This window comes from Nesoenas mayeri (genome assembly GCF_963082525.1).
Source record: "Nesoenas mayeri genome assembly, chromosome: 14".
NCBI lineage: Eukaryota > Metazoa > Chordata > Aves > Columbiformes > Columbidae > Nesoenas > Nesoenas mayeri.
In genome coordinates, this window is record NC_137556.1 from 3,936,231 (window position 1) to 3,964,182 (window position 27,952).

At 58.4% G+C, this 27,952-nt stretch overlaps 3 protein-coding genes across 15 annotated transcripts in view; 1 reads left to right on the top strand and 2 right to left on the bottom strand.

Moving 5' to 3' along the window:
- Positions 1 to 1,280: 1,280 nt before the first annotated feature.
- On the bottom strand, positions 1,281 to 6,904 carry FGFR4 (fibroblast growth factor receptor 4; the record flags this gene model as incomplete). Its single annotated transcript, XM_080353314.1, has 17 exons — positions 6,817 to 6,904; positions 5,553 to 5,822; positions 5,352 to 5,441; positions 5,039 to 5,205; positions 4,827 to 4,950; positions 4,334 to 4,524; positions 4,093 to 4,231; positions 3,817 to 4,010; positions 3,455 to 3,600; positions 3,076 to 3,197; positions 2,865 to 2,975; positions 2,561 to 2,751; positions 2,262 to 2,384; positions 2,110 to 2,180; positions 1,678 to 1,815; positions 1,505 to 1,610; positions 1,281 to 1,418 (listed from the first exon to the last, which is right to left on the bottom strand). Exons 1-17 carry the CDS (start codon positions 6,887 to 6,889, stop codon positions 1,281 to 1,283), a joined length of 2,394 nt encoding a protein of 797 aa, XP_080209440.1. The 5' UTR covers positions 6,890 to 6,904.
- A 5,289-nt stretch (positions 6,905 to 12,193) lies between these two features.
- Positions 12,194 to 21,980, bottom strand: ZNF346 (zinc finger protein 346; the record flags this gene model as incomplete). Of its 9 annotated transcripts, none has more annotated exons than XM_080353080.1 (7): positions 12,194 to 12,534; positions 15,928 to 16,021; positions 18,411 to 18,650; positions 20,204 to 20,354; positions 21,506 to 21,601; positions 21,687 to 21,790; positions 21,902 to 21,980. In XM_080353080.1, the coding sequence occupies 7 exons, from the start codon at positions 21,960 to 21,962 to the stop codon at positions 12,357 to 12,359; spliced, it is 924 nt and encodes a 307-aa protein (XP_080209206.1). In that variant the 3' UTR covers positions 12,194 to 12,356. The 9 variants fall into 9 exon arrangements, with proteins under 9 accessions (XP_080209206.1, XP_080209205.1, XP_080209208.1 ...); XM_080353079.1 differs by having other exon boundaries at positions 18,411 to 18,668; XM_080353081.1 differs by lacking the exon at positions 12,194 to 12,534 and adding an exon at positions 14,418 to 14,637.
- Positions 21,981 to 22,528: 548 nt separating this feature from the next.
- Positions 22,529 to 27,952, top strand: part of UIMC1 (ubiquitin interaction motif containing 1) — a 41,062-nt gene continuing 35,638 nt past the window's right edge. For all 5 annotated transcript variants that reach the window (XM_080353207.1, XM_080353205.1, XM_080353210.1 and 2 more), the window contains exons 1-2: positions 22,529 to 22,670; positions 26,665 to 26,813. In XM_080353207.1, coding sequence (XP_080209333.1) covers positions 26,673 to 26,813 — 141 coding nt within the window. In that variant the 5' untranslated portion in view covers positions 22,529 to 22,670; positions 26,665 to 26,672. The remainder of the gene's footprint in view (positions 22,671 to 26,664; positions 26,814 to 27,952) is intronic.

A 27,952-nucleotide genomic window follows, 5' to 3' on the forward strand; every position in this document is an offset into this window, starting at 1 on the left:
AGCTGCATCCCGCTAGAACCTGGACCCCAGCGCCATCACAGCAGTGGGCAAGACTGAGGGACCCCCCGTTCCCATAGACCTGGGCCCAGGTCCTGCTCCCTGGAACCCACCAGCCTCCCACTTCTTGGGGCAGTTTGGGGCGGGCTGTGCCTGAGAGCTGGTTTCCAGGCTGTGGGGGCTGCGAGTGCAGCTGGGAGCTGGAGGAAGAAATAAGATCCCAGGGCTAACGGCCGGCAAAACCCAGCCCTTGATGAAACCCTAGACCCAGGGAGTGGGCAGGCAGGAGGGGGCAAGACAGCTGCAGCCCCCTTGCCCATGCTCCCAGCAGAGCCAGGCACTGTGGAGCAAAGGGGGGCAATGCAGGCACTGCAGAGCAGGGCCTGGGGCTGGATCCTCCCAGCCCATGCTCCCAGGGGTGCTGGGGCGCTGGGAAGGCAGCACAGAGCCTGTAACTCACTTTTATCTGGTGTCCCAGGGCCGGCCCAGGCAGGGGGGTTGCGGGGGGGTCCCCAGTATGCGGGGTTGGGCCCCAGAGCACTTTCCCAGCCTGGGAGCCCGCGGCAGTTGGGGGATCGGTTTCAGGGCGATGCTGGTAGCGGAGTTCACGGTGGCTTAGCGCAGCAGTGGCTAATGGGGAACAGATGCAGGAGTGCTTTGTGCTGGAGCGGGCCTGGAGGCGCGGGAGCGGGGACATCGCTTCCTGCACCTGTGGCACTGCCTCCGTGTCACCCGGGAGCACTCCCAGGCCCCCGCACTGGCTGGGGTGAGGAGATAGGGAGAAAGGAGGCAGGTCCCGACCCACCTTCCCAGCTTGGCTGGGCCATTCACCCCACAGGAGCAGCCCAGAAACTGCACCAGGGTCTACTCAAAAAAAATAATTTATCAGGTCGATATTTCATGTACATAAATATTCATCTCTATGGCTATGTACAGAGGCAGCGGGAAGCCTGGCAGGCAGCAGAGCTCCCACCTAGAGATGCTTCCACTGAAGCACTAGCCAAAGCCTGGCTCTCTGGGCGATGCCATGGGCATCTCGGGTTGTGCCCACCCCGGAAAGGCTCTGGCTCCCACTACCCTGTGATGCCAGGCAGGTCTCCACCACGACTGAAGGCTCAGTGCTGAAACAGAGCCTGGAGAGAGGGACACCCTGCCCTGGCACTGCGGCTCGGGGCCCTGCCCGCCCGCCGCTCGCACCGGGCAGAGCAGAGAACCCGCGGGAACCCAGACCTGCTCGCCGTGGGAGCGGAGGCGGCCACAGCATCACCCTTCCCTGACCACCGTTAAGATCTCACGCTGGGGTAGAAGAGGTGAGGAGGCAGCGGGTCGTGGGTGAAGACGGAGTCGTCGGAGGAGCAGGAGCTGGCAGTGTCCTCGCAGGAGGGCGAATACTGTTCGAAGGGCATGGAGAGGTCCAGGTACTGCAGAGAGATGGTGACATCAGCACTGGGTACCATCAGCGCCAGTGCCACCTGCCCCAGCACCCGCCAGACCCCCCACCGCTCACCTCCTCCGAGACGGCCACCAGGATCTTGTCCAGCCCCTCTACAAGCTGCTTGAAAGTTGGGCGCTGCGAGGGCACAGCGTGCCAGCACTCCCTCATCAGCATGTACCTGGGGGCAACGGGGTGTTAGCGGGGTCTTCCCATGGCCCCTGCCCAACTGCCTGGCCGGTACTCACAGCTCATGGGTGCAGTTGGACGGCCGGTCCATGCGGTGCCCCTCCTTCAGCAGCTTGAAGAGCTCCTCAACAGGGATGCCGGGGTAGGGGGAGCCCCCCAGTGTGAAGATCTCCCACATCAGGATCCCGAAGGACCACCTGGGATCACGTGTGGCAAAGGCGGGTCAGCCATGTCCTAGAACCCTCCCTGGGCAGGCAGGGCCACGACTCGCCCACCCGCACTCTGAGGTGCCGCGGGAGCAGGGATGGGAGCGGGTGTCATCACCCCTGGGGAAGACGTGCCCTGCTGCTGCTGTCCCCATGGTGTACCCTGTCCTGCTCATGGACACCCTCTAGTTCATGCATAACCCCCTGATGCTGCCTTGTCCCACGCCTGATGGCATCCTCACCCCACACCTGGCACCCTCAGCCTCCAGCAGCCCCAGGACTCACACATCGCTCTGGTGGGTGTAGACACGGTCGAACAGCGCCTCAGGTGCCATCCACTTCACTGGCAGGCGACCCTATGGGAACAAATCCTCTGCTCAGTCCTGCTTGAGGGTCCCTATCCCCTCTCCACCCCTCTCCCAGGCCCCCCCACTCACATTGCTGGTTTTCTTATAGTAGTCAATGTCATGGACGTCCCTGGCCAAGCCAAAGTCGGCAATCTTCATCACATTCTCTGCTGTGACCAGCACGTTGCGGGCAGCCAGGTCACGGTGGATGCACTGCCGGGGGAGCATCGCCCGCAGGGGGTGTGACATGGTGGCTCCAGCACCGCGTGTCCCCTCCCCACATCCAGAGCCACCTTCCGGCGCACCCCCCGGCAGCAGCAGGGCCACCCCCACACCGTACTGCAGTGACGGGGGTCACCCAGGATGTGGGTGAGGCTGTGCCACCCTACCCGTTTGGACTCCAGGTACTCCATGCCACGGGCCACCTGGTAGACACAGGAGACCAGGTCCTTGAAGGACAGCTGCTCCTCGGGCATCGCCGCAATGTCGAAAGTGTAGTCGGGTGTCGGGGGGCGGCGGGCACGGAGATACTCCCGCAGGTTGCCCTTCGCAGCAAACTCCACGATCACATACAGTGGCCCTGGGAAGGGCAAACACTCTGCTCAGCCCCTGCCCTGTCCCAGCCCAGAGTCCCACTGTCCCCATCCCCTGTTCCCACTCCATGCCCACGCCCTGCCTGCACAGCCCCCTCACCATCCTGCGTGCAGACTCCCAGGAGGTTGATGATGTTTTTGTGCTTGTCCATGAGCTTCATCATCTCCATCTCGGATACAAGGTCAGCCAGGTCCTTGTCGGTGGCGTTGTCTGGGGACAGAGGGCCATTTCACCGTGCCAGCCGAGGCAGCAACGCAGCCTGGCACTGATGCCACCTCTGTGCCTGGGACACTGGTAGGGGAGCTCCTACCTTTCAGCATTTTGACAGCCACGGTGACAGCTCTGTCTGGACGGTCTCTGTCGATGCCGTAAGCCTCTGCCCGCACCACCTGGCCAAAGCAGCCTTCCCCCAGGGGTTTGCCCAGCACCAGCCTGGCAGGGATGGGCAGAACCGTGAGGGACTGCAGAGACAGCCCTGCTCCCTGTCACCGCACGGCCAGACCCAGAGGGGCAGAGGCAGCACAGCTGCTCTCTCTGTCTGAGCTGAGTCCCAGCGCCCCAGGGTACGGTGGGTGCTGAGGTGTCCAGTGATGGCCGGACACCTCTCCATCCAGCACCCATGTGCTGCTGTCCCCAGAGAGGCTGGAGAGAGCAGCCCCCAGCCCCAGCCCTGCCCCGCACCACCGTACTTGTCTCGGGGAAACTCCCACTTGGCATCAAGGGGCAGGTCCAGCTCCATAACCCCAGCCAGCATCGGGGCACAGCTGGAGGAGAGACGGGTGACACGCATCAGAGACGTGCTGGACTTCCCAGAGGAACTGGAGTCCAGGGAGAACTGCGGAGAGATCCCAAGACACCTCAACCATCCTGTTCTGTGCTCTGGGGCTAAACACAGACCCAATGGTGCTGCAGAGAGACCCTCACTCAGAGCAACAGGGCGAGGGGGCTGCAGGAGGCAGTGCACAAGGTGTAACAGGTGCAGGTGGCGCTCATGGAGCCAGTAAGTCACCAAGGTTCCCCCACGCCCCCAGGGCTCCAGCTCGGCACTCACCTGTCGGATGAGCGGGAATTTAGAGAGCTTGTGGACCGCCATGGGCTCCAGGGGCTGCTTGCTCGACTGAGTCTGCATCCGGCACAGCACTACGATGATGACGGCCATGGCCACGGCCAGCGAGCCCGAGGTGTAGATGATGATGTCCATGTACTTGGCCTCGGGAGCTTCAGCTTCCCGCACCAGCTCCTCTTCTGGAGGGAGCGAATGAGTCGGCCTGAGCCGTGGTCCATGTGTGCCGGGGTCCCGGCTCCCACCCCAGGACCCCACCCCTACCCGGCAGCACAGTGAGCCAGGCAGACTGGTAGGAGAGGCCGATGGAGTTCCCCGCCAGGCAGGTGTACTCGCCAGCATCCTCCACAGAGACATTACGCAGGTACAGCACCTCCACCTCAGAGCTGTTGATGTCTGCAGTCTGCCAGGGAGAGGGACGAATGGTGAGCACCCCTCCTTTTTGGGGGACTTTGTGCATCCCCTGTCACCACTTTGGGGTGGACATCTGTGACCTGTCCGTTACCTTCAGCACTTGCACGTAGGGCACGCCATCGGGACCGTAGCTGCTGCCATTCACCTCGATGTGCTTCAGCCACTGGATGTGGGGCTGGGCATCACTGTAGACCTTGCAGAAGAACTCCACGTCGCTGCCCACCAGCGCTGTGGTGTTGGCGGGCAGCCCAGCCTGCAAGATGGGTCTGTGCGGGGACCTCTCTGCACAGAAGAGACCAGAGCAGTGTCACCAACACAGTGGCCCAGAGCAGGGGCTCCTTCCTCCCTCCCTCTCTGCCCACTGAGAAGCTATGGAAAGCCCTTCCCTGACTCTAGAACTGACAAGTGCAACCACAGCCTGGTCTCCATTCCCACCACCCTTGGGTGAGAAGGACACGCAGGCTGTGCCAGTGGAGACGACACGAACAGAGGCTCCTCTGCCCCCTTTCCCGTGACCCTGACCCCTCTGCCAAGAACAGGGAGAACAGGGAGCCCAGAAAAGCACCACGCCGAGGAGCCCTCACCCAGCACGTCCAGGAGGTAGCTGTAGTGGATGCTGCCAAACCTGTTCTCCACCAGGCAGGTGTAGTTGCCGCGGTCTGAGGGCACCACGCTCTCCATTACCAGGCTCCAGTGCTGGTGCCGGAGCTGCAGAGGAGGATGGCAAAGACGTGAGGTGTGACGAGGGAGCTGGCTCTCAGGAGGAGAGGTTGCAACGGGGGACCCTGACCCTTACCCGGATGCCCCCGATGCGGTGCTCCCCCCGGAACTCGCGCCCATTCTTGAACCAGCGGATGCTGGGGCTGGGGCTGCCTGAGGCCGGGCAGCGAAACTTCACCGTGTTCCCTGCGGGGACCGCGTACAGCTTCTTGTCCATCCGGTGTGGGTGAGTCCAGTACGGTGCTGGGGGGACACGGGACATGCAGTGGGAGGGGGCCAAGGGTCAGCACGGGGGTTGCCAGAGCTGCTCCCACTGCGGGCAGGAGGCAGCGATGCCCCGCGCTCCTGCACCTGCCCCAGCTGCCCGTCCTGCCTGGGGCGGCACTGACCTCTGTGCCTGTAGACGGGCTCCTCGTTGCGGTCTCCGTGGGGACTGTCCCCATCACTGTCTTCATCATCATCACCCGATGCCGGTGAGTCTGCAAGGGAAGGCAGGTTGACAGGGAACATCCCTGCCCGCAGGGCTGGGTGGGTGGGCAGCAGGTGCCTTGCTGGCCCAGGGCGATGCTGGGTGCTGCCAGGGCTCCTACCCACAACAGAGATGGTGAAATTACGCAGGATCTCCCCGGTCCCTCGTGCCCGGCACACGTAGAGCCCTGAGTCCTCATAGGCAACCTCCGAGATCTCCAGCAGGCTCTGTCGGAGGTGGATGCGACCCCCTGGGACGAGCGGCCGGGACTCCTTGTACCAGACCACGCTGGCACCACTCTGGTTGGCATCACAGTACAGCTGCAATGCATTGCCTGGGTCCAGCAGGAGATGTTCCTCTTCTGACTCCAGCAACGGGCTCTCAAATAGCTCTGGAGAGATGCCGTGAGCACCCCCCCAGAACTCATCCCTCCCCGGCAGCAGGACCCTGCCACGCGCCTGCCCTGGTGTGGAGAGCACATGGCACGGTTGGGCCCGGTGCCCAGCTCTGCCACCCCAGAGGCGGGCAAGGGCCGAACTCTGCTCCGGGGCGCAGGGACACAGCTTCCCCAGCAGTGTGTCCCTGCCCAAGGCCACACATGCCACTGGCCTTCTGCAGAGGCCACTCACACCAGTACAGGGTGCCTGAGCCTATTCTGCTTTGCCGAACACAGCACTGAATGAGGGCTCCAAATCCTCCTGGCCACCCGTTCTCCAAACTCCATGTGCCCCAAGCATGGCTGGAACGCCCAGCCCTGGCTGGCCCTGGCTGCTGTAGACCAGCCATAGGCATGTGCACATGGAGGGCAGCAACACCCAACCGCCAGCTCAGCAATACCCACCACAGCCCAGCTGCCTGTTTGCAGGGGACTGGGGCGACACACCTGCATCCCCCGCCCTCTGTGTGGCTATCACAGGGGAGATGTGGGGTCTCCAGGCCTCTGCTCTCCCAGGACATGTTCTTCTCCTGTACACACCACCAACAGGCATGGACTGCCTGCACCTCCTCTAAGGTGTTTGCACTCACCAGTGAGCCACACACAACCACTGCAGCCCATGGTGTTCACACCAATCCTCCTCTGCTGCGCGTGTCCACCAACTGAGCTGAGCCCCCATAGCACAGGGACAGCCTGTCTGGAGCCACCCTGCTCCTTCCAGCCTCCACGCCTCCTCGCTCGGTGATGGAGATGTTGACCACCCATGCCATGCCCCAGCTGGATGGGTGGTCCCAGCTCCCACCAGCCCAGCCCCACAGTCAGAGTTGTGGGGCTGCGTGCCCAGGGGGAGCACCTGGCACCCCCAGCCACAGGAGTTCCTTTCTGCATTCAGAAAGCAGGACCCCCGTCCCGCCTCCCCCAAGCCCTCTTTTGCCCCCAGCAGCCATACCTGGCTCCAGCGCCCTGCCCCGGGCAGCAGCTACCAGCAGCAGCCCCGCCAGGACCTGCAAGAGGGGCCGCATCTTCCAGGCCCCTGCGGCGCGGTGGCCCCGACCCTGCGGGACAGGCAGAGCCGCGATGAGCGGAGCCGGGCAGGCAGCGCCCTGCCACGCGCTGCCCGGGCCAGGCAGGGACCCGCCGGCAGGAGCAGGAGGCTGGTCCCTGGGGTGCCACGGAGCAGAGGTGCAGAGTCCCCAGGGCACGCCGAGAATGGGTGTTCATGGAGAGGAGGCAGAGCACGGGGAGCCCTGAGCAAGGTGAAACCCCTTCCAGCCCTCACACCCCTCGATGGCTCAGGGTGGCGCACGGGTAGGGGGACTCCGGGTGGATGCAGGGAACCTGACCCTTCCAGCCAGCCGCAGCGCGGCCAGAGCGCTGGGAGAGGTTAACCGGCCACGGGGGGGCTGCAGGGGCTGGGGGGTCCCGGAGTGAGGGGCATCCCGGGGAGGGGATCCCAGGGACGGGAGACGGTGGGTCCCGAGGGAAGGGGTCTCCCGAGAGTGAGGGTCGCGGGTGGCGGCGTTACCGGCGGTGACGGGGTCCCTCGGCGGAGCCGACCGCGCAGCGCGGCGAGGGCCCGGGCAAAGTCCGAGGGCCGGCGGGCTCAGCGCTGCCGCGCCCCGCACGGCGGCCCCATGATGGGCAGGGCTGGGACGGCTCCGGGCTGGGACGGCTCCCGGCTCGCTCCGGTCCCGCTCTGCCGCCGCCGCGCCGGGCGCGGGCACTTTGTAGGGGCGCGCTCGGGTTACAGCGGCGCCGCCCGCCCCGCCCGGAGCCCTCGGGGGGAGTTGGGAGGGGACCGGCCCCGAGCCGCCGCTCCTGCAACCGGCCCCGCTCCGCCGGCTCCTTTGCAAACCGACTCGCCGCTGAGCTGGGCCGGGGGCGGGGGGAGATATCACCGCCCCCCTGGCGCCCGCCAGCAGCGGAGGGCGGCCCTTGGACCCCCCCCGGCACGGCTCTGCCACCGCAGCATCCCTCCCGGGGCTGCTCCCCTCCACCGCCCCCCAGGCAGACCCCACATGTTGGGTCCCCACGCCGGGAGTAGCACAGCGGGCAGGGGAACAAGGCCACCTCAGCACCCCGTTTCCCTCGTGGCACCGCGATTGCCGGGAGCAGGGACACAGCCCGGCCCCGCAGATGCCGAGGGCTCCACGGCAGCGGAACCCACCCCGACGGGTGGCCCTGGGGCCGGGTGCTGCGCATTGCTGGGTGCCCGGCAGCCTGGCAGCCCACTCACTAATTGTGCTGCAATTAGTTGCGGCGTTATCGCTGAGGGTGCCATAAAGTGGCTGTGACCCTCATTAGGAGCCCATAACGGAGTGTCGTAAAACACCACGAGGCCACGAGCCACGGTTGGAGTGGCCTCAATCTGACCCATAAACACTTCGCCTTCACTTTCCCCGAGCTGCTGGTTGCGCTAGGGTGGGCAGATCCCCCCATGCCCAGGCCCTGTTGCCCGCCTGCCCACATGGGACTTCTGGGCACTGGAGGAAGCTGGGTCACAGACCCTCCGAAATGGCACGGTCCCCAGGCACACGTTCCCCTGGGCATTCTGCTGCCAGTAAGACAGGAAAATGGGCCCCCCAACACATGGTCAGGATCTGGCCCCAGAGCTGCTTTCCCTTGCTGCATCCCTGCCTGCTTTGCCCTCTTTCTGCTTTCCAGCAAGACCTGCTGGGGCCATGGTGAGCCCCACATCCAGCTTTGCCCACGGTCATGTGAGTGGCGTGTGGTTCTCACTGTCAGCACCCACCCCACCTCTGTCACTGTCACCCACCCACACCACCATAGCACCACAGCTTTGTCCACGCTACTCTGCCATGTGAAACCAGCAACTTCCAGTGTGACATGGTTTCACTGCAAGGGCTGTTTGGTGCTACGATCTCCCATAGCGCCATCTACCCCACGCTGCTCCCCACCTGGGGTGCTGGCCCCCCCGTGGCGCTGGACCCCACTGGGGCACAGGGGCGCGTGGAGCAGTCCCAGGGCCGGCAGCCCCGGCAGCTGTTCATTCCTGCCGGCGCGTGAAGCGTACGAGAACATCAATTTCACGGGGCAGCAGCCGCCCCTGCAGAGCCCGCAGCGAGCCGGAAGCACAGAAAAATGTTGGGTTCAGCTCGATTCGAACCGAAACCAAATTAAAAACAGAGAGAAGGGGTCATTCCCAGCGCTGGGAACACTGGGGGAAGAGCTGGGACTTGGGGGAACCCCTAGGAGCCACAGTCTGGGATAGGCACAGAGATCCCTTCCATATCCCAGCCTGGTCCCCCATCGCTGGACGCGGTGCCGGTGGGAGCGGGGCAAGAGGACCGGTGCTGGCACCCTGTCCTGTGTCACATCGAGCATCCCTGCCAGGCCAGGGTGACGCTGGGCACAGGCTGGGGCATGGTGGGGCTGGGCTATGGACGGCTGGGAGCCTGTACCCTCCCCGCCATGGGGCAGCGCTGGGCCGGGGGTCGGGCTGCCTGGCTTGATTTATAACAGCAACTGATGGCAAACAAAAAGCCCTTCACAGCAGCAGAGCCCCAGCGCCTGCTGCCCGCAGCACCGCCACGGCCCCCGCCACACCAGCAGCTTAACAAGGGGGGATTGTGCCAGTGCTGGTGCCCCGTGCTGCAGGTGCACCCCTGCCCCAGCACCCTCCTTTGCTGCTCCTGTCCCCCTCAACCCCTGAGCTGCTCCCGTCAGCCGCAGCACAGCGAGGGACACACGTCCTCTTGACCACTGAGTGACAGATGGTGGGAGCTGAGATGCAGGAGGACGCCCAGGGAGGGAGCACATCCCCAGGGCTCTGTAGATGGGGCAGTGAGGGGGCAGGCATGATGCAGATGGGGCACAGAGGGGAACCTGCTTTGCCCCATGCCCAACCGAGGAGACTTGACTCCCCCCCCAGACTCTTGGCCTCGCTCTTGTGCGCGGGCCTTGCGGCAGCCAGCACGGATGAGGGGCTGGGCACCGGGGCCGGCACGCTGGGGCTCCATCCTCCCACCCCTGCCCCTTCCCCCAGGCAGTAAATCATCCCCACTCCCCTCATGAAAGGCCCGTGTATGCGCTGCCGGCACAGGGAGCCTGCCTGGTGCCAACAATATTGCTCTTGGAAGGCAGCCGGGGCTGCGGGAACACAGCCGCCCCTTGTGCCTGGCCCCCGCGCTCGCCGCCGCTCCCGCTGCGGTGGCACCTGCGGCCAGCATGAGCGCACGCGGCACCGCGGCTCCTGGGGGGGTCAGAGCCCGAGGGGCTCTTTCCTCCTGGAAGTTTCTCTTGGCTTCCCCTGAACGGCTGTTGTTTGGGGCACAGGCTCCTCATCTCCCTGTACCCCATATGCACATAGAGTCTGGGGGACTGAGGCTGAGCAAGCTCACCCCACATGCCAGGGTGATGTGAACACCCCTGAACCAAGGGAGCAGAGCAGCCCTGGAGCTCAAGGGTCCTGGGCTGCCCCAGGACAAGGGCTCCTAGCTCCGTCCATCCCCACTGGCCTTGACGTACGGCAGCTTCCAGCCCCAGCCATGACCCACTGCCCTCGCGCCAGCGGGGACCTGTCGAGGCAGGAGGGGCAGAGCCGGAGGGACAGGCAGCCCAGGCTGGATGCTCCACTGGGGCTGAGTCCCAGCTGGGCATTACTCCTCACCAGGACCCGGTCTTGCCAGCCCATCCTTATCTCCAGCAGGGAGGGACCGATGGAGCAACCTGGCCTGGTTAAGGTTTAACCAGGCGGAACTTGGCAAACATGAACCTGCTGCTCCCTCTGGGGAGCTGAGAATGCGGGGCCCACTGTGGGGGCTGTGGGAATGGGGCCCCAGACTTTGGCCAGGCCCCCAGTGTGGCACGGGAGCACCCACAGATTCAGGTACCAAGGGCTGTGCCTAGCAGCACCAGGCAGGCAGCCCTGCGTCCCGTCCCTGCTGCAGTCCTGCTGTCCCCATGCTGGGCAGAACTGGGGCTGCAGCCGGCATAGGGAACAGGGTGCGTGGGGCCAGGACGCGCACCACTTCCCCTGCGGACATGGCACACACCATCTGCTGGGCTGGGCACCATGGTGCCCATCTGGGAGCCAAACAAGGAGCTTTGCCCATGAGCCCTGTCCCCCATGAGGCGCTGGGGGCTCCTCCCGCAGCAGTGTGGCCGCAGCAGGAGGCTGCAAGGCAGAAACAGGGCCACCCCGATGCTCCCAGCTCCTAATCGCAAGCAGGCACCCAGCCTTGCCTCCACATCTGCACCTGATTTACTCGCTGGAGCCAGCGGGGCCGCAAGGGATGGCAGCGGTTGAGGCTGCGGCCAGGGCTGCGTTCCCCCGAGCTGAGGCGGTGACGCGGGGCCCAGCCATACACGCTGCCAGCGGAGCAGCCGGTTCCTCAGACCACAGGCTCCGCGTCGCTGGCTGTGGCATGGCGGCACGGCGGGGCTTCCGTGGGGGATGTGGCTGGCGGTGGATCCGTGCCCTGCGCCGTGCCTGCGAGCCCACCGCGCCCCCGGCATGGCTGGCAGGGCCACGCGGTTGCGGCTGTCCCAGCACTGCTGCTGCCAGCCGTCCTGCCGCTGGGGAATGGGACGTGCCAGGCACAGGCAGCCCTGCAGCTGCCACCTCCTCCCTGTACCTGACTCAGGGAGCATCTGCACCCACGGAAGGGCCGGGAGTTGCCAGACATGCCACAGCCCTGCTGTGGGGACGGGAGGGGTCAGCGAGGGACACAGGGTGGCAGCGGCAGGCATGGTGCCACAGCAGAGCCACGCTCTGCGGGAGCAGACACACTGTCCTTCCCAGAACAGCGATGGCAGTGCCACCCTTGGTGACAGCACAGGCCCTGGACTGCTCTGGGGACACTGATCCCCTGCGCTGTGCTGCAGTCCTGCCCGCTGAGGTGCAGGACAGCTGGTCCCTGGCACCTGAGCCCACGCCAGGGAGCGAGCTGCCCTCGAACGGACAGCAGCGGAGCACAACTGCCGTGACACTGCTCCTGCGCCACCACAGCGGCGCCGGGGAACAGCCCGGCGTCCTGGGGCAGCCATGGATGGTTTTGACACAAGCTGCACAACAGCTTGCAGAAGTGCCAGCGGGCTCTCAGCCCAGACTGTCCCGTCCTCCCCTGGGTGACTGTGCTGTGCCCAAGGCCACACTGACTTGCCAGAGCAGCACAGGAGGCACTTACCACCTTTGTCTGGACCTCAGGGTGCTGCGGGATGAGCGCAAAGCCTCGAGGAGGACACATGGGAACACAAGCCTCCTGCCCCTCCTAAATATTTCAAAGGTGTCTGCATCCTGTTGTCTGCTTTGAAGTATGGTAAAATCCCAGGAAGGGCTCTAGCAGAGAGACAGCACCCAAAAGTAGTAATAAACACTCTATTTGGAGAGCTTCACCTTAGGTTAACAGGAGATACATAAACACTGTGTACAGGGGAAGGCAAAACTGTCAGTACACAGACAGGAGTGACACACCAGACTGGGCAGTGCTGGAAATGGATCCCTCGTGGTGTCAATGCACAGCACATCTAGTGGGCACCTGCCCTGGTACAGCAGGACGAGAGCCAAGCAGCGGAGATCGGAGTTGGAGGCCATCCAGGGCGACCAGGCACACAACGCTTCCTTCCTTCATCGCAATTTTCTGCCCATTGATCAGCTTGCGGGGTTTGAAAGGACTCCCTCTGCAGCAGGAGACTAAGGTCAGACCTTGTCAGTGAAGCAAGACGGGAAAACATTAGGAAGGCAAACCCAGACCAGCAGGAGCCTGTCCTAAGAGAAGATGGTAAATTCTGTGCAGGGTGAAGAAAAACAAAGATCATCCACGGCCTGGAGTGGGGAAGGGAAGGCACTCGCTCCAAGCACCGAGATCAGCAATGAGCTCTCTCTCTCCTTGCTCAACCCGACCAGTGCGCACACCAGATTTTGGAAGCGCCTCTCAAGCCCGGCTCTCAGCCCCACAAAGGCATCAGCTGCTGCCCTGGCACACATCGCTGGGACTCAAGGGCCCCAGACCGCCCTCCAGCAGCTGCTGTGGCCAAGCAACAGGAGGCACGAGCCTGGCTAAGCCCACCCTGGCAGCGCGGCGTGCCCGCAGCCATCACCCACGCTCCTGCCAGCCCCACAGAGCCCCACTGGCCACGGAAGCCCTTGGAGGGGCCACATCCGCATCCTTCTGTCCCACAGAAGAAAACCAGCAGGATGTTTGCCACGGACTAGCAAAGTCTGAGCTCCACAGAGGCACCGACGCTGGGACAAAGCCGTGGGGTGCTGACTCGGGGCACTGGCGCTGAGTACGAGGCCAGCCCAGCGCACATGGCTCTTGTGGTGGGTTAGCAGGAAACAAGCAGAGCCTTAGCTTAAGGCAAAACATCTAAAGAACTTGGCCAAAACACACAGCAGTCTCAGATGCCTGCCCTTCCTTTCGGGGCCTTTTCTGACAGATCTAGTGCATTAGCACCAGGAAGAGACCATCAGTCTTAATTTCTGGCTTTGAAATATAGAACATGCCTTTTCCAGGATGGCACAAATGTGCAAGAAATTAGAAGGAATGAGTTGGGCAAGTAGTGTCTAATGAAGGGCTAACGGGTTGGGCAAGTAGTGTCTAACAGAGGACTAACAAAGGCAGGTTTCCAAAGGATTTGTAGCTTTTCAGTCAGCTAACAATTTGACCAAGTCATTTTACAGTTTTCTGCTGCATCTAGATTTATTCCCTTTTTCCTTAAAACCCTCCTTCCCCAGAGTATTTTGGTGGCAGCAGGGAAAACACTACATTTCCATGCACACCCTGACAGAATTAGAGATGAACTCACCCTGCTCTACCTTCCTCTGCTGATTGCACTCAGATCTTGGGGACTTCCACCGCCGCCAAGTTTGGCTGAGATGGGTTTAAGTCACAAGGGGTAAAGACACACACGGTGAATGATCACATACACCTGTTTCCATAGGAAACCAGGCTAAACAGTCACTTCCTTCCATGTGGAAATCCTCAGAGCAGAGGGCTGAGGGGGCCAGGGGCGCTGACCCCTCTCGCAGCCCCCTGCTCCCACCAGCAGCACTTTGCACACCACAACTTGTACCTACTTGTCAGACAGACCCAAACAACCCAGCTCCAGAGCTGACAGCTGCAGTACCACGAAAGGTTCCGACGGCAACCGGTGGCTTATGAAATTCTGCACACAAACCTGACCGGAGGAGGCGCAGAAAGAGATGCTACGCTGGTTATTTCCTATTTTAGGCTTGTCCAAAGCCAGGCAGCCTGCACCATGTCCTGTCCATGCTGCACAAGCACCACTCACTCTGATCTAGGAGCTCTCCTCCAGCAAAAGCCGCCTCTGAGCACGGGGTGCTGGCCCTCCGGCTGCAGGAATCCATTCTTGGCTCTGGTGAGGGAGGAGGTGGCTGCTACCAGCCTGTTGCCAAACCCTCCTTATACCAGATACACACTTCCTCTCACACTGCACCCACCTTCACAGGAAGCAATTACACAATGAAAACTACTCTAAGGGAGTGAAGTATTTGCTGTCTAGCAAGTCTCTTCCAGCTGGATCCTTTTTCTGACAGATTCAGTCCCCGTTCTGCTCAACGGGTGCATACAGGAGGGTAGGGCTTTGCTTATCCAGAGGGATAATGAAACCATTGTGGGCTGGCAAAGGATGTGTGTTCTTGGGTCACCAACAACGCCAAGAACGGTGCTGCAACTTGCTCTAGAAGTCTTGGCTGAAATAACTGTAGCCTCCTGGGGCAGTTGACTCTTCCCGGACATACTGTTGTGGTGGGAACGGTCCAACAACCGGCACTGCTCCTGGCATCCTGGATGTTGAAGGGAGCAAGAGGAAGAGAAGAGAAACAAAAAGTCAGAAGTGCTCTGCAATGTGCCAGCTGCAACCACGGCTCAGCAGGCAGGGCTGTCAGTGGAGCAACAGCCTCCTGTAGCCAAGTCAACAACTTGCCAAAAAAGCTTCCAAGAGCATCCTAACCCTCCATGCGTGTGTGTAAACAGGCACCTTTAGCAGAATTAGCTGTTGCAGAGCTCAAGGATTGTTAAAGAGCTTTCATTACAAAGCAAGTCTCCTGGCTCTCTGCAGGCTGCAGAAGCTGGCCCAGAACACGATGCAGTGGTTGAATCCAGAAGCAGCTGAAAGGGACTTGTGTGGCTGCAAGAACTCGGGACAACATCCATGTCCTTAAAGGGAACGTCGATGTGCACGTGTTGGGAACATCCTCAGTGTTATCGTTCTAGATCAGGACACTTGCTATTCACTGATCTGGTGGTGCTGCTCAATGGCTGAAACTTTCCTAGGATGAGGGATGGAGCACTTGTCTTTCAAGCAAGTACTCCAGAGAGCCAAAGGACCTCGGGGCTGTTGTTCCACAGACAGACAACAAGAGATCTCAGTTCTTGTCTTGTTCTCTCTGGGAAATTTGGCTAGAAGTCTGTCCTCTCTTCAGGTAGGGTTTCCTAATGCCTCTTCCTTGTAAGAACCTGGCCAACCAACCCAGCCTTGTTACCGAGCTGCTTTTAGTGAAGGCTTTGAAATGAGAGATCTGAACTTTGACAGTGTCCAGAACAAGTATTTGTGGTATTAATCATCTGGTAGCCTAAACTTTTCGGATTAATAATATACGCAGGGGATGCCATTATTTAACTCGCCAGCTGTAAAAGCAAGTTCAGGACTATAGTCTAGGTTTTTGAAGCGTGCTGACTACGTGCTGAATTTTAAGACAAGCAACCCCAGGAGAGATTAGAATGGCAAGCAGATCTCCCCTGAGCCAGGCTTTAATTAAATTAAAACCTCAGTTGTTAGAGAAATGGTGTTTAAAGGGTGTCAGGTTGGATGCCCTCACTGCAAAGGTCCACAATGAGCCAAGAACCAAAAGCAGGAGCAGGGCCCGTGCAGCCCCGCAGCAGCCACAGGGGTCTGCAGAGGGAGCTGACGAGGTGACCTGGCGGCAGGACAAACAGCACGACTTCACAAGCAGAACAGCAAGGTTTGTGCAAGTCAGCTGCGAACCGCATTCAAAACTGCATTTTCAGTTATAGTTAAGGCATTGATTTGATCAGCGAGGCTGGGAAGATACGTAGACAAGAGGATTACTTACTGATTCTTGTGTTTGAAGCCGCTGATGTGAGCTTGGTACTGCTCTATGGAGTTGAGCACGATGTTACACGTGCTGCAGGGGTATCCCTTCCCGGCTGAAACAGACACCAGTGTTAGCACACACAGCCAACGGCTTGGTGCCTGAGGTAGAAACAAGTGAGATAATCAATCGCTGGAGGTGTTAAACAACTGCTGAACACAGACAAACAGCAAGTCAACAGCCTGACCAGGTGGGAGGTCACAGAATCGCACTGTATGGCCAGTCACTGCTGGAATCGCTAACCAGAGAAGCTTTCCTGGTCAGAACACGGGTTTCTTTATCTATAAAAACGAAGACACATTTCTGATAAACAGTTCACAATATCAGGCACAGTAAAAGTCTCAGCATTAGGGATCCATTTCTCTCCCAAATTCCCACTTCACCAGATCTGTACATCTCATGACAGAAAACGAGGGAGATACTTAATTTGTAAGCTTAAACTGTTTCAATTTTAAAAAAAAGCCAGAGGAGATTACACACAACGTCCAGTTCCACAATGCAGCATTCTGCTAAGCCTTGCTGAGGTGCCAACTGAGAACATTAAGCTTTATCCTCATGCAGTTTGGTTACAGTCAGCACATCAGTTAACTGCAGGAAAAAAAGTTCCCAACAACAGTTGTGCTGGGCAGATCAATGGTTTTGTGTAACGTGACAACTCCAGCTGGAATGCAAGTTCAGGAGGCCACAGATACAGAACAGGCAAGCGGGGCAGCACAGCTCAGCACAGGAGTGTCTGACAGGGGAAAATCCTGGCCGTTGCCCTCAAGACATGAAGCGCTCCTGAATCCTGGATCGCTGGGGAAGGGCACAAACGAAACATTCCCTTACGGTGAAAGAGGAGGCTCCCCCCAGGGGTGCAGAGCAGCGCAATCACTGCACACCTTGTAGCAGAGATTTTGCCCCACTCGGAGACATCTCAGACTCCAGTGGGTCATTCAAGTCGCAAAGCAGAGCTGGACCCAGGTGGGAAAGGCCGGAGGAGCAGTTAGAGCCCTCGGGTCTGCCTCTCTGCGTGTCCGAGATCACGATCTCTCTGTTGCAAACCCACCCAATGGGTGTGTGCACAAAGTTGTCCAAAGTGCACCCCAAACTGGCAGTTCATAGACGACCTTCAAGCAGACAAACACCTCGATGTGCTGCAGAGAACACACCTTCACCCGCTGACAGACACATGCCCGCAGAGAAATCGAGGGACGAGCATGGCTGTCAGCAGGCAGAGATGGGCAAAGAGAGAAAACACCCATCACATCTGAGCAGCTCGATTACAGCCCAGGCTCCGAAACCGCGTCTGAGCAGCTCAGGTGCGTGGAGATGTGGCCATAGCCATCGCGGCTCTGCTGGGCTTCATGGAGATGTTACTGTCACAGGCAAGGGCGCTGCCACCCAGTGGCTCCTGCCACTGCCAGCGCCTGAGTCACACTAAGTGGAATCATTCATCAGGCCCCACTAATTAGGTAAAGAGCAGATGGGTAACGCTGGATACCAAGCACCTTCTCCGTCTCCCACATGACCACGCAACGTGGGAGAGAATATCACTTGGAAAATTGAGTCTCATTTCTCACAAGTGCTACCGGTATCTAAAGGTGGTCTGCAAAGAATTAGAATGATTAATCTTCTGCTTGTGTGGGCTTTTATGACAGAGAAAGAAGCCCTTGAAGAAGATTTTAAGATGATTTGGCTGCTTATTATTTACCTCAAGCATCCAGCAGGCACTAGGCTCCCCGGTCCAACAGAAGGCTGTTGGGAGCAACAGGGGAGTTTACTGTGAGCTCCTGATGCTTTCACCAGACTCCAAGGGCTTTCATATCGTAGAAGCGCTCACAAGCAGCAGATCATAAACCAAATGAGTTTTAACTATCTGCCTAAAGTTCCTCCTTAATAGCTTTTTTTCTCTTTTTTTCCCCACATTTGTGCTTGCTCCAGAGAGATGCATTAGTTCATCAGATGGCAGTGCCCACACAGAGGCAGAGAGGCATTCAGGGAGAAATCTCTCCGGCTTTCATGTGCTTTGAAGCAGCAGGTGCAGTTAAACCTATTTCTTCCATCTTCGGCTAGTCCTCTCCAAATGCGTTTTTTTTAAGCATCAAATGCCACTTTTATCTTCCCATTTTGGATGCAATCCACCGAGCTAGAAACAGTACTGGCCAAAATCCCTGGATTACCAGCACAGAGAGTAAAAAAGACGCGTCCCCAATTAGACAACACGGCAAAACACAACCCAAAGCTTGTCACGAATAGCGACGGTCTGAAACCTCTCGTGCTGCCAGGGGTTACAAAATCAACCAAATCATTCTTATAGTGTGTAATCAAGATCCCCATCACGAGCAGTTCTCCCCCGCTCCCTCCGCACGGACTCTCATCCCAAGACCTGCCAGATACACACCATCACTCTCCCACCCTGCTCTTCAGCTGTTTATTTATTTGCCTGCCTGTTGAGAACTCACCCATGAAGGATGATGCTGGTGCATCGGGGGTTCGGCCATAGTGTGCCATCAGCTTGTGTTTCGTCTCCTGCTTTCTGTGCTTCTTGCCTACATAATGCTGTTTTGCCATAAGGGGGTTATTGAAAGTGGCATGGCAGAGGCTACAGAACTTGTCTGGGTCAGTAATGTCCTTGTTCTCTTCGTTAGAAGACACGGTAGAGGTGGGGAGGGTAGCAGGATGCTTCTGTGGAGGCACCGCTTCTGTAAGGTGATTCCAAACTGCTGGTCAGTCACAGAACTCAGAGGTAAAAACCAGTCATTTTATTTCCCCAAAATCCACATTAAAAAAACCCCAACCTACCACATCTAAAATCCAAACCCTAGACAGAATGTAAGATGTCTAGATAAATTCACACTGCTCCTACCTCTTCCCTTTACGCTGCAGAATTGTAAGGTGTGTGGTAAGACAAGTCAAAGTAGGACATAAAAACTTTCACGGTTAAAAAACACCCAGATTTGCTTGTTTCTCCTTAGAGGAGTTAAAAATTCCCCATGGCTGTATTCAAGAAACATGGGACAGGAAGGAGCTTCCACCTGCTATTAACATCACCCGGGAGAAGCAAGAGGGAGGCAGGTGGAACGTGAGTCCCCCTTTGCTGCGTGGGTTTCTGTAAACACTTGACCCCAAATCGAAGTCACGACGAGTTGTGCCTGAGAAATAGCGTGAACGGGACAAGGTCTGATGGAGTGGATCCACACAGAGAAGCAGCTCCTGTCTGATGGAGAAACCTGCACCATCTCGCTACGGGTACCAAAGAGGACAGCAAGGAACCTTCTGCGCACCAGAGAGCTCCTCTCACACCCAAACAGAAGCTCTGCACCGGAGTGCTCATGCAGACATCCACCCCTTCCTGGAGGCTCTTCTTGTACCCAAAAGCAAGGGCTTCAAAGAACAAAAACAACCCATGGGCCTCCCTGACCCCAGAGGTGCCTTTGCTGTGCAGACACAACCTGGCAAAGCTGTGAAGACCCCGTGGGATGGATAGTTTCTGCCTGGAAGGACCCAGCACAAGCTGCCACGCTCAAGTGCACTCAAAGGCTGCGTGTTCCCTCTCTCCTGACCAGATACAGCACCCCAGGCTCTTGGCTGCCCCCACCTGCCCTGGACAGACAGTTTCTCTCTCCACCTGCTTGCAAAGGGACAGACACGGAGGCAGCTGCACCGGGTCAGATCCGAGGTCTGTCCTGGACTGTGTCCCACCATGAGAGCAGCCAACAGCAGGTGCCACAGGAAAAGCATAAGGACAAGCACATCTTGATGCTTCCCAGCTGCACTGTCCCAGACCCCAACTATCTGCAGCTTGCAAGCTCCTGAACCTCAGAGGTTACATCTTTGTAGCTGAGTAGCCCTGATGAATTTGCCACATCAGAGTTTCACCAGTCACTTCAGCCCCTGCAAGCTTTTAGCGAGCATCGTATCCTGTCACGGGCACTACAGCTTAACATCACACTGCCTGAAGAGTAGCTCCCTCCTGGTCCCAGCACACAGCAATGGGCACAATGCTGCTGCAAGCTGCATTTTTCCCAAACAAAGCAAAACAAAAACACATACAACTTTTGGTCAATGCCAGCCCACCAAGCAGGCTGCTGAGAGCGGCCACATCTCCGGAGATGCGCTGCTGGCTTCCCCTATTTCACTGAAAAGACCACACACATCCTCACAAGAGCTTAAACTTGTGGTCCAATGACACATCTAAACTTTTTGTTTGGCTTGTAGCACCCCTCGGTAGAACACAGAGGTGCTGTGGTCATACCTTCTACTTTGGGGGACTGCTGCTTCATGTTCTTGGCGTGAGTCTTGCCCAAGTAGTGGGACGTTGCCACGGCCGGAGAGGAAAAGGTCATGTTGCAGATGGGACAACACTTGCTCCTGTCTTCCCCACTGCTGCCTTCCTGCTTGCTGTCCTGTGCACACAGAATCGCAGAGTGGCCGAGGCTGGGAGGGACCTCTGCAAGTCACCTCGTCCAACCTTGTTGGGATGAGAAGAAACACTAAGGCTTGGGGGTCTGAGAAAACAAGGAAATCGGAGACATTTAGGTGTTATGTTGAAGAAACGTGACCGAGCAGGACGATGCAGCGTCATCCTCTGCTTCGCTGGAGAGTGTTCTTGCACCAGATTACTCTTTTTAATCTGTTAGTGAAGGGCTTTAGGTGGAGGGGCAGCCCCGGGCTGTGTGGGTTAAGGACAAGGTTAAACGAGCTGCTGCCAGAATTGGAGCAGGCGGCCTCTCCCTCTGCAAGGTGTGAACTGAGCAGCACAAACACCGATATCAGCTGGGTCATCTGCAACACAACGCCAGTGGAGCCGTCATTTCCAAGCCCCGCGCAAAGGCAACGGCGTCCATCCCCTCCCCCCGCCACAAATGCTGGAGAGTTAGGGATTAAAGCTGAAGTAATCAGAAAAGTAGAATCTGTTTCCCAAATGAGTCACTGGGCAGACAGATGGCCAAGTGGAACGTGGTGCCTTCACTGACCAGCAGCTCTTGCTACCCACCAAGGAAACCTAGATAAGCTAAAAAGGATTGCCCTTGAACGAGAATTCCAGTAGACCAGAGGTGTCAAACTAATTTTCATGGGGGGCTACATCAGCCTCGCAGTTGCCTTCAAAGGGCTGAATGTAATTTTAGGACTGTATAAATGTAGGAGTAGTTACAGTCCTAACGTTACATTCAGCCCTTTGATGGCAACCGCGAGGCCGATGTGGCCCTCGGTGAAAATGCGTTTGACAACCCTACAGTAGATGGTCAACCCAACCGCTTTCTGTGACAGCAACAGTTACTCAGTGATATTCCAGACAAGGCGTCATTCCTGTTCACCTCCCCCTGTCCTTTCAAGCATGACTATCAACAAAAGGCACCTTGCGCTTGTTTAAATGGAGAAGACATGCTCACAGAGGCCATTTAAACGGAAAGGGCAGCAGGCACAGCTCCCACATCGCCCCTTCCCAGAGCGATTTCTTCGTTCATTCACCACGGCACCCCGGCCACACAACAACCTGCAGCCCAGCAGGTCCCGCCGGGTGGGATTTTGGCCCCAAGGGCTCTTTGGCTCTCACCTGCTTGGCGTCCAGCCTCATCTTCTTGCCGTGGGCGAGCTCCTCTCCGCCGTGGATGGACAGGTACCGCCGCACCTTGTTGGCGTGTTTCTTGCTCTGGGGAAAGCAGAGAGAGACCCGCCCGGCCCCGCTCAGCCCCCGCCGCACCGGGCGCCCGGCGGCGGCGGCTCCCGCTGCCTACCTGGTAGTGCGCCAGTCGCTGGGACTCGGAGATGAGCAGCGCGCTGCACACCTTGCACTGCGCCTCGGTGAAGATGTGCCCGTTCTCCCGGATCAGACGGGCCACTGCAGGGGGGCAACCGGGGGTCAGCGGGGCCGCGCCGCGCCTCGCCGCCCCGCCCCCGACCCCCCCGACTCGCCGCCCGCCTCCTCGCCCCGCCGCCCGCGGCTCCTCACCCGCCTCCTTGCCCACCGGCAGCCCCGCGGCGTCCCCGTTGCTACCGGCCCCGTCCGCCATGGCCGCCAGCGCCGCCCCGCCCCCGCCGCTCTCGCGAGAGCGTCCCGCGCGCCCCGCTGCGTCCTAGCAACGGCGGGGCGGCCTCCCGCGAGAGCGCCGCGCGCCCTCACGTGGGAGGCGGCGGCGGCGGCCATGTTGGTTGTGGGCAGAGCGGTGGGGGTGGGCCGCTCCTCAGGGCCTGGTTGGCCGTGGTCGCCGCCTGCCCCGCGGAGCCTGCGTTTTGCGGGCGTTCAAGCGGCACAGCGGTTGCTGCGGTGACAGCGCTGAGCGCAGCGGTAACTCCTGAGGCAGGGGGGCCGCAGTTGAAGGCACTAGCGCCCCGCTATCGCGTCCTCCTGGGAAACTGGCGCCCGCTGCCCTGCCCGCAGCGTCCGGCACCGATCTGGGAAAATGGCGACAGCGCCGGCAGCTCCCGCCGCATCTCAGGACAAGACGTCGGGGCCCGCAGACCTCTCGGGGCCGAGCTCGCCGCCCGCCCGCAACATGGCGCCGCCCGCTTCACCGCCACGCCGGCCACGTGACGCGCCGTGAAGCCGCCGCCGCCATCTTGGGTGAGGGCAATGAGGCCTCCGCCGCCAACTTGATTGCGGGTGCGAGACCCGCCGACCGGGGCCGGCGCGGCGGGGAGGCTGCGGCGCCGCCGCCTGTCGCCGCGCAACGGGGCGGCCCGGCGGGGCGGGGCGGCGGCCCGCGGAAGGCCCGGGCCCGGTGAGTACCTGCCGCACGGCGCCGGGCCGCGGCCCGGGGCCCGCCCGGGGCCCATCCGCCGTGGGGCTCCCGGGCGCCGAGCCCCTGCGGGCCGGGGCCGCCTCTTCCCGCGGGGGGATCCCGGGCCCACCCCCAGTGCCGCTCCCCGGCCCCTTCCCCGGGGCTGACCCCCCAGGGATGCCCCCGGGCCTCTGCCGCGGGCGAGCCGGGGAGCGGCCCCCGCGCTGCCCCCGGGTGGAAGGGACACCGGGTCGCTCCCCTCGGTTCTGTCCCCCGTCCCTTGCCCCGGAGGGGACGCTGGTGCCGGCTCCGCGGGGCTGTGCCCGTTCCCTGGGCCCACCCTGCTGCTCCGCTCCCAGGGCTGCCTGTGGAGGGGAGCCCCAAACCGACCCCAAACCTGAGCTTTCCCTGGCCCCGTCTCCCCAGGGCTCCTGCCCCTCGGGGCTCCCCTGGCAGGGCTGGCTCCATCTCCTCCTCCTGGGCTGACCCCAGGCGCTCCCCTGGATTTACCCCAGGCTGGTCCCCTTCCTCTTGTGCTCACCCCGATCCCACCAGGGGCTCCCCCCGTGCATCCTCCCCGGGGTGCCCGTTCTTGGGCAGCCCTGACCCCATCCTTGCCTCCCTGCACAGCCCCCGTGCCCAAGCGCAGCAGGTTGGGAGGGGGACGGGAGACCCTCCGGCAGGTGCTGGGGAGGGGGTGGCGCAGGGAGCGCCGCTGCGTGCGGGACGCGCCGGGGCTCAGGGAAGCGGAGCAGCTCTTGTGCTTTGCAGATGAACTTGGGCGAGCTTGGCCTCTGTGGCCTTGCGAAGATCCGGCTCTATAAACGGATAAATCCCGCGAACAATTCCTCTCCTCCCGCGGCGCCGTGAGCCCTCGTGTCCTGTGGGTCGCGGGGTCCAGCGAGGGTCCACGGGTGCTATTTCCAGGGAGACGTGTGGCGCTGAGCCGCCTGGGCGCCGACGCATCGCGCCTCTTCTTCCCGAGGCAGGGGGGGAGTTGTTTACAAAGCGACAGCCTGTGTCTCAAACCGCTCAGAAACTCATCCGGGGATGAGAGTCATTCATTTTTTTGGCTTCGTTTTCAAGCATTTTTCAAGCTGTCACAGCTTGGCAGGTCTGTAGCTGCAGTGTCAAGATTTAGAATTATTCTGTCGGTAATTGCTTTCTGATTCATCAAAATGATAGATGAGAGGGAAAATGACAAATAATCACAAGTTGGGGATCTTCAAGGATATCCCTAAAAATGTTGCTGGAGGAGCGTGGCGTGTGCGAGTCCCTTGTCAGGAGGTCACCTTCGCTGTCAGAGCGTTTGCAAAGGAATTCTCTTAAATTCAGAGTTGGAAAAAAAACCCCTCGATAACTGGAAAATGAGTATGTGAGCCAGACTGCAGAGGTAGTTTTAGATAATTCAGTCTTTAGCCTTTTTCACTGAGCCTGAACGCAGGTATCATCACCTCAGGTACCAGCAATTGTCCTTTTCAGGAGCACTAAAAGCAAAGTGCAGCTTCTGTGCTCAAGTTCCTACGTGCAGGGGAAGGGGGGGTTGCTCTGGGGCTTGTTTTCTTCCTTCAGCTGCACCAGCTTGTCTAATAAAAGCCATTACCGCTCTCTCCTACTCACAGCCTCAGACTAGCACAGCTACGAGTGATCTCTCGCTTGTCTTGTTCCCTTAGTTACATTTACAGAGACTCTCTCTGCCACAAGTCCCTTCGTTTTCAGGAGCGTTGTGGGAGTTGTGTGGTTACATCTCTTACATCTTCTTTTTTTTCCTTCCCTTTAAATGTTGGAGGTAGGTGACTCATCATAACTCCAGCTGATATTTCTCAGTGATCTCTTATTTAGCACAGTGCATCGAGCAGAAGATGTATCGCAGAGTCAGAGGCGAGCTGGCGATACCAGCGTGAGTTAAAACCCCAGCAAGTGCAGCGTGGCAGTCGCTTGTCGCTGTTTGCGTTTGTTTTGGTGGTAAAACCTACAGGCTGTCTCTCTAAAACCGGGGTGACCTTGTGCAGGTTGGTGTCCTGGAGGCCTCTCCAGTGCTACTCCCCATTGCTAAAACTCCTGTCTGTGTGTTTTTCTTGCGATAAGGGGGTGTTCCCACCCCTTTGTGGGGGCACCTCTTGGCAGCTGGGCGTGAGCTGCCTGGCTCATCTCTCTGGATGGAGGGTAAAGAGGCCATTTGGAGCAAAAGATAAAAAATGCAGAACGTATAACGAGGATATTCCAACAGGAGCTGAGTTCAGCACAGCTGGAGCGCAACAGCTTTGTTTTGCAAGAGCTACTGCTGTTCTAGAAGCAGCACTTGTTTTTATTGCCCCTTCCTAAGCAGACAGACATTTGCGGACTGCGGCGGCGGTTGCAATTGCTGCTGGAGCCGTGCATGCCATTTGTGCAATGTTCTGTCTTCAGAGGGCTCGGCAAACCTTCTGTGCACATCGTGACTCACCAGGATAATAATCTTTTGTCTCCAGGCATGTGTGTGCATGTATTTGCAGAGGAAGGGAGGCAGAGAAGCTTCCGAAGGCTGTGGATAGGGGGGGACGCGGTTCCTCTCTCGGCCTCACCTTGCTGCCTCGGACTGTAGATGGAGCAGCGCGCTGCTGTTCTGGCGCTGATGGGCGTTTTGAACTTCTTGCTCCTTAGTATTTCTACACATAGCGGCTGTTTGCAATTTTGTGGTGTTTCAGAGGAGGGTTTGGCTCTGTATTGGGTCATGTAGGGTCTTTTTTGTGTCTTCTCTTACTCCTATTTTAGATCTAAGCAGCACATTTGAGCTATTTCAGTGGTCTCGAAGGCAGAATGGTCCTGTGGAAGGACAGTGGTCTGGGAACCAGCCAACTTAACTTGCATTTCCAGCTCTGCCCTTCTCTGGGGTTTAATGAGGGGTTTGTTGCTTAACTGCTCTGCCTATGTTTAATTCTAACGTAGAGCTGACGGTGCTCAGCCTGCTTTGTGAGGCTTTTAGATCACAGTGCAGGAAGCACTGAGTGGCATTGTCGAGTTATTTGCAGAACAGTAAACATGACAGGAAAGGCTAGTTGAACTCTGTGTGCCATCCTGCAGCTCTCGTTCACCGAAATCTCTTCCTGATCCTCTCGTCTGAGCCCTTTTTGATGCAAGCAGCCAGCGCCGGCTGCTTGTCCCTATCCAGCAGTCTGGGGGCTGGCAAGGAGATGAGATGCTGAAGCACCATCTCGCATTGTGTGGGCACCTGCCCTCGATTGTGCCGTTCACGGAGCACTCAGGTTTGCACTAACAACGCTCAGCAGGTTCCTCCCTGCTCATCAAGTGCCTACTTTAACACGAGTGGTTTGGGCACGGCTGCGCCGAGGGCTTCCGGAGCCTGATGCTCATTGAGAAATCCCGGCTGCCGGATAAACCTATTGTTTTGTTTCCAACCCCTCTGCCGCCTGCGTTTTCCCTTTTCATAGTGCCGGTGCGGCCTTACGTGGTGCTGTGCTGGGAGCAAACCAACGTCCTTTGAGGAATGTGCCTTTTCCCCTTGTTTTGTTGAATACGAAAGCTGACAAATGGCCATGCCGCAGTGGCTCCTTGTTCTGGTGTGCAGGGTTGAGCCTGGTTTGCTCTGCACCAGGACAGGGACGGTGTGTGGGGCTGAGGAGGGGAAATTTGGGGTTGTGTTGGAAGGTGGGAGACCCCCTGTGGTGCTTTGGAGTGGTTTGCTGAGGCGCTTTTCCCAGAGGAAAGCCTCATTGCTTTGGGGCAAGGGCATTCAGAGCGGCTTTGGTCTGTGTTGCTGTTCCCCTGAAATCCCTTTGTAGTGATCAGCTATAATAAAGTATTCTTAACTAGATGAGTGGTGACTAGTACATGTGGCTCCCAGTAACGCTAAGTTCACCATGCTTTGTAATAAGGTTCTAATGCCTGCGGTGTTTTGCCTAAAAATAGAAAGAAGGAAAAAAAAAGGATGGCTGTTAGGAGAAATCTAAATCAGAAGGAAACAAATGGCTTTTAATCTTCCCCTCTGTTTCAGCGTGAAGGATGCCGAGGAAGAAGAAACCCTCAGAGGGCCTGGACTCTCGGGATCAGGAAGAGGAGGAAGAGAAGAGGCACGCAGCCAATGGCAAGAAGAAGCGCAGCTTTGTGGATGCGTTTATCGTCATATCTGACAGCGATGGAGAGGTCAGTGGTCAGGCCTGGGCTGCGCTGTGCTGTTGCAGGATGGTGCCTGAGCATCCCGGGCTGTGCGCAGAGGGTATCGTGCCGTTCCCTTTCTTATAAATGAGGTGAATCAAATCCTATTTGATTAGGAAATGAATGGTGTGCTTCGTGAGGGTGAGTTATGAGTCTGGGATTTGATAACCAAATCCTCTCAGAACTGAATTTGAAACGTAATTTAGAAGTAACCTTTCCTCAATCCCTTTACAAATCTTTTTTTTCATAATTTTTGTTTGATTGATTTCCAGCTAAACCATAGAAACATGATTCTGTATTATGCGCAAATAGATAAGGAAATGATTCAGAACACAGGCTCGCGAGTAGCTCAGACGCAGCTGGTGTCTGGTAAACTGATCCTGAATTACAGAAACCTGAGTTTTTCACCCACTTCCATAGGGTGTAAAGGTGAACCGCGGTGCGGGTTTGCCTGGCTAAGACATGAAGGCTCAGATCAGTGATCCCTTGCATCGTCTTACAAACATCAGCTTTATCCTAAGAGGTTGAAATGTCTGTGTGTGTTACGCTGGCTTTGGGATGAGTCCCTGGGGGAAACCCAGAGCCCGGAGAATCTGTCCTCAACTTGGCGAGGTACACGAGAGGAAATTATTAGAATCAATTTTTGATGTATGGCTGTTGAGACTTTGCTCTGTCTGGCTGGTGATTGGGGCTCCTAAGCTGCTTTTTGTAATTCCACCATTTTCAAAAGCATTTCAGTTCACTCTCAAGCTGTAGATCTTAAATCAAGTCCCTTTCGCTCCCACATCTGCAGCGTGCTTCTCTACAATAAGGTGATTATCATGTGAGGAGGGGAAAAGCACTAGAAATAAACAGTAGGAAGCTGTAGGGCAAATGATATTGGATGTTTTTTCTTCACATTGTCTGAGTTCTTTCCCATTGGGAAATTCCCTGAAAGGAACGGAACATATGGCAGTAATAGTTCAGCGGGGTTAAACCCTTAGATCTGCAATATGCTAAGTTAACTTCAGATGTCTGCTGCATCACTGGCCTTTATTGTGAAACCTATAAGGAAAAAAGAAATCAGCGGCTGTAAGAATTGCTGCAGTGCATAAAAGATCAGGACCTGTTATTGTCTGCAATTATTC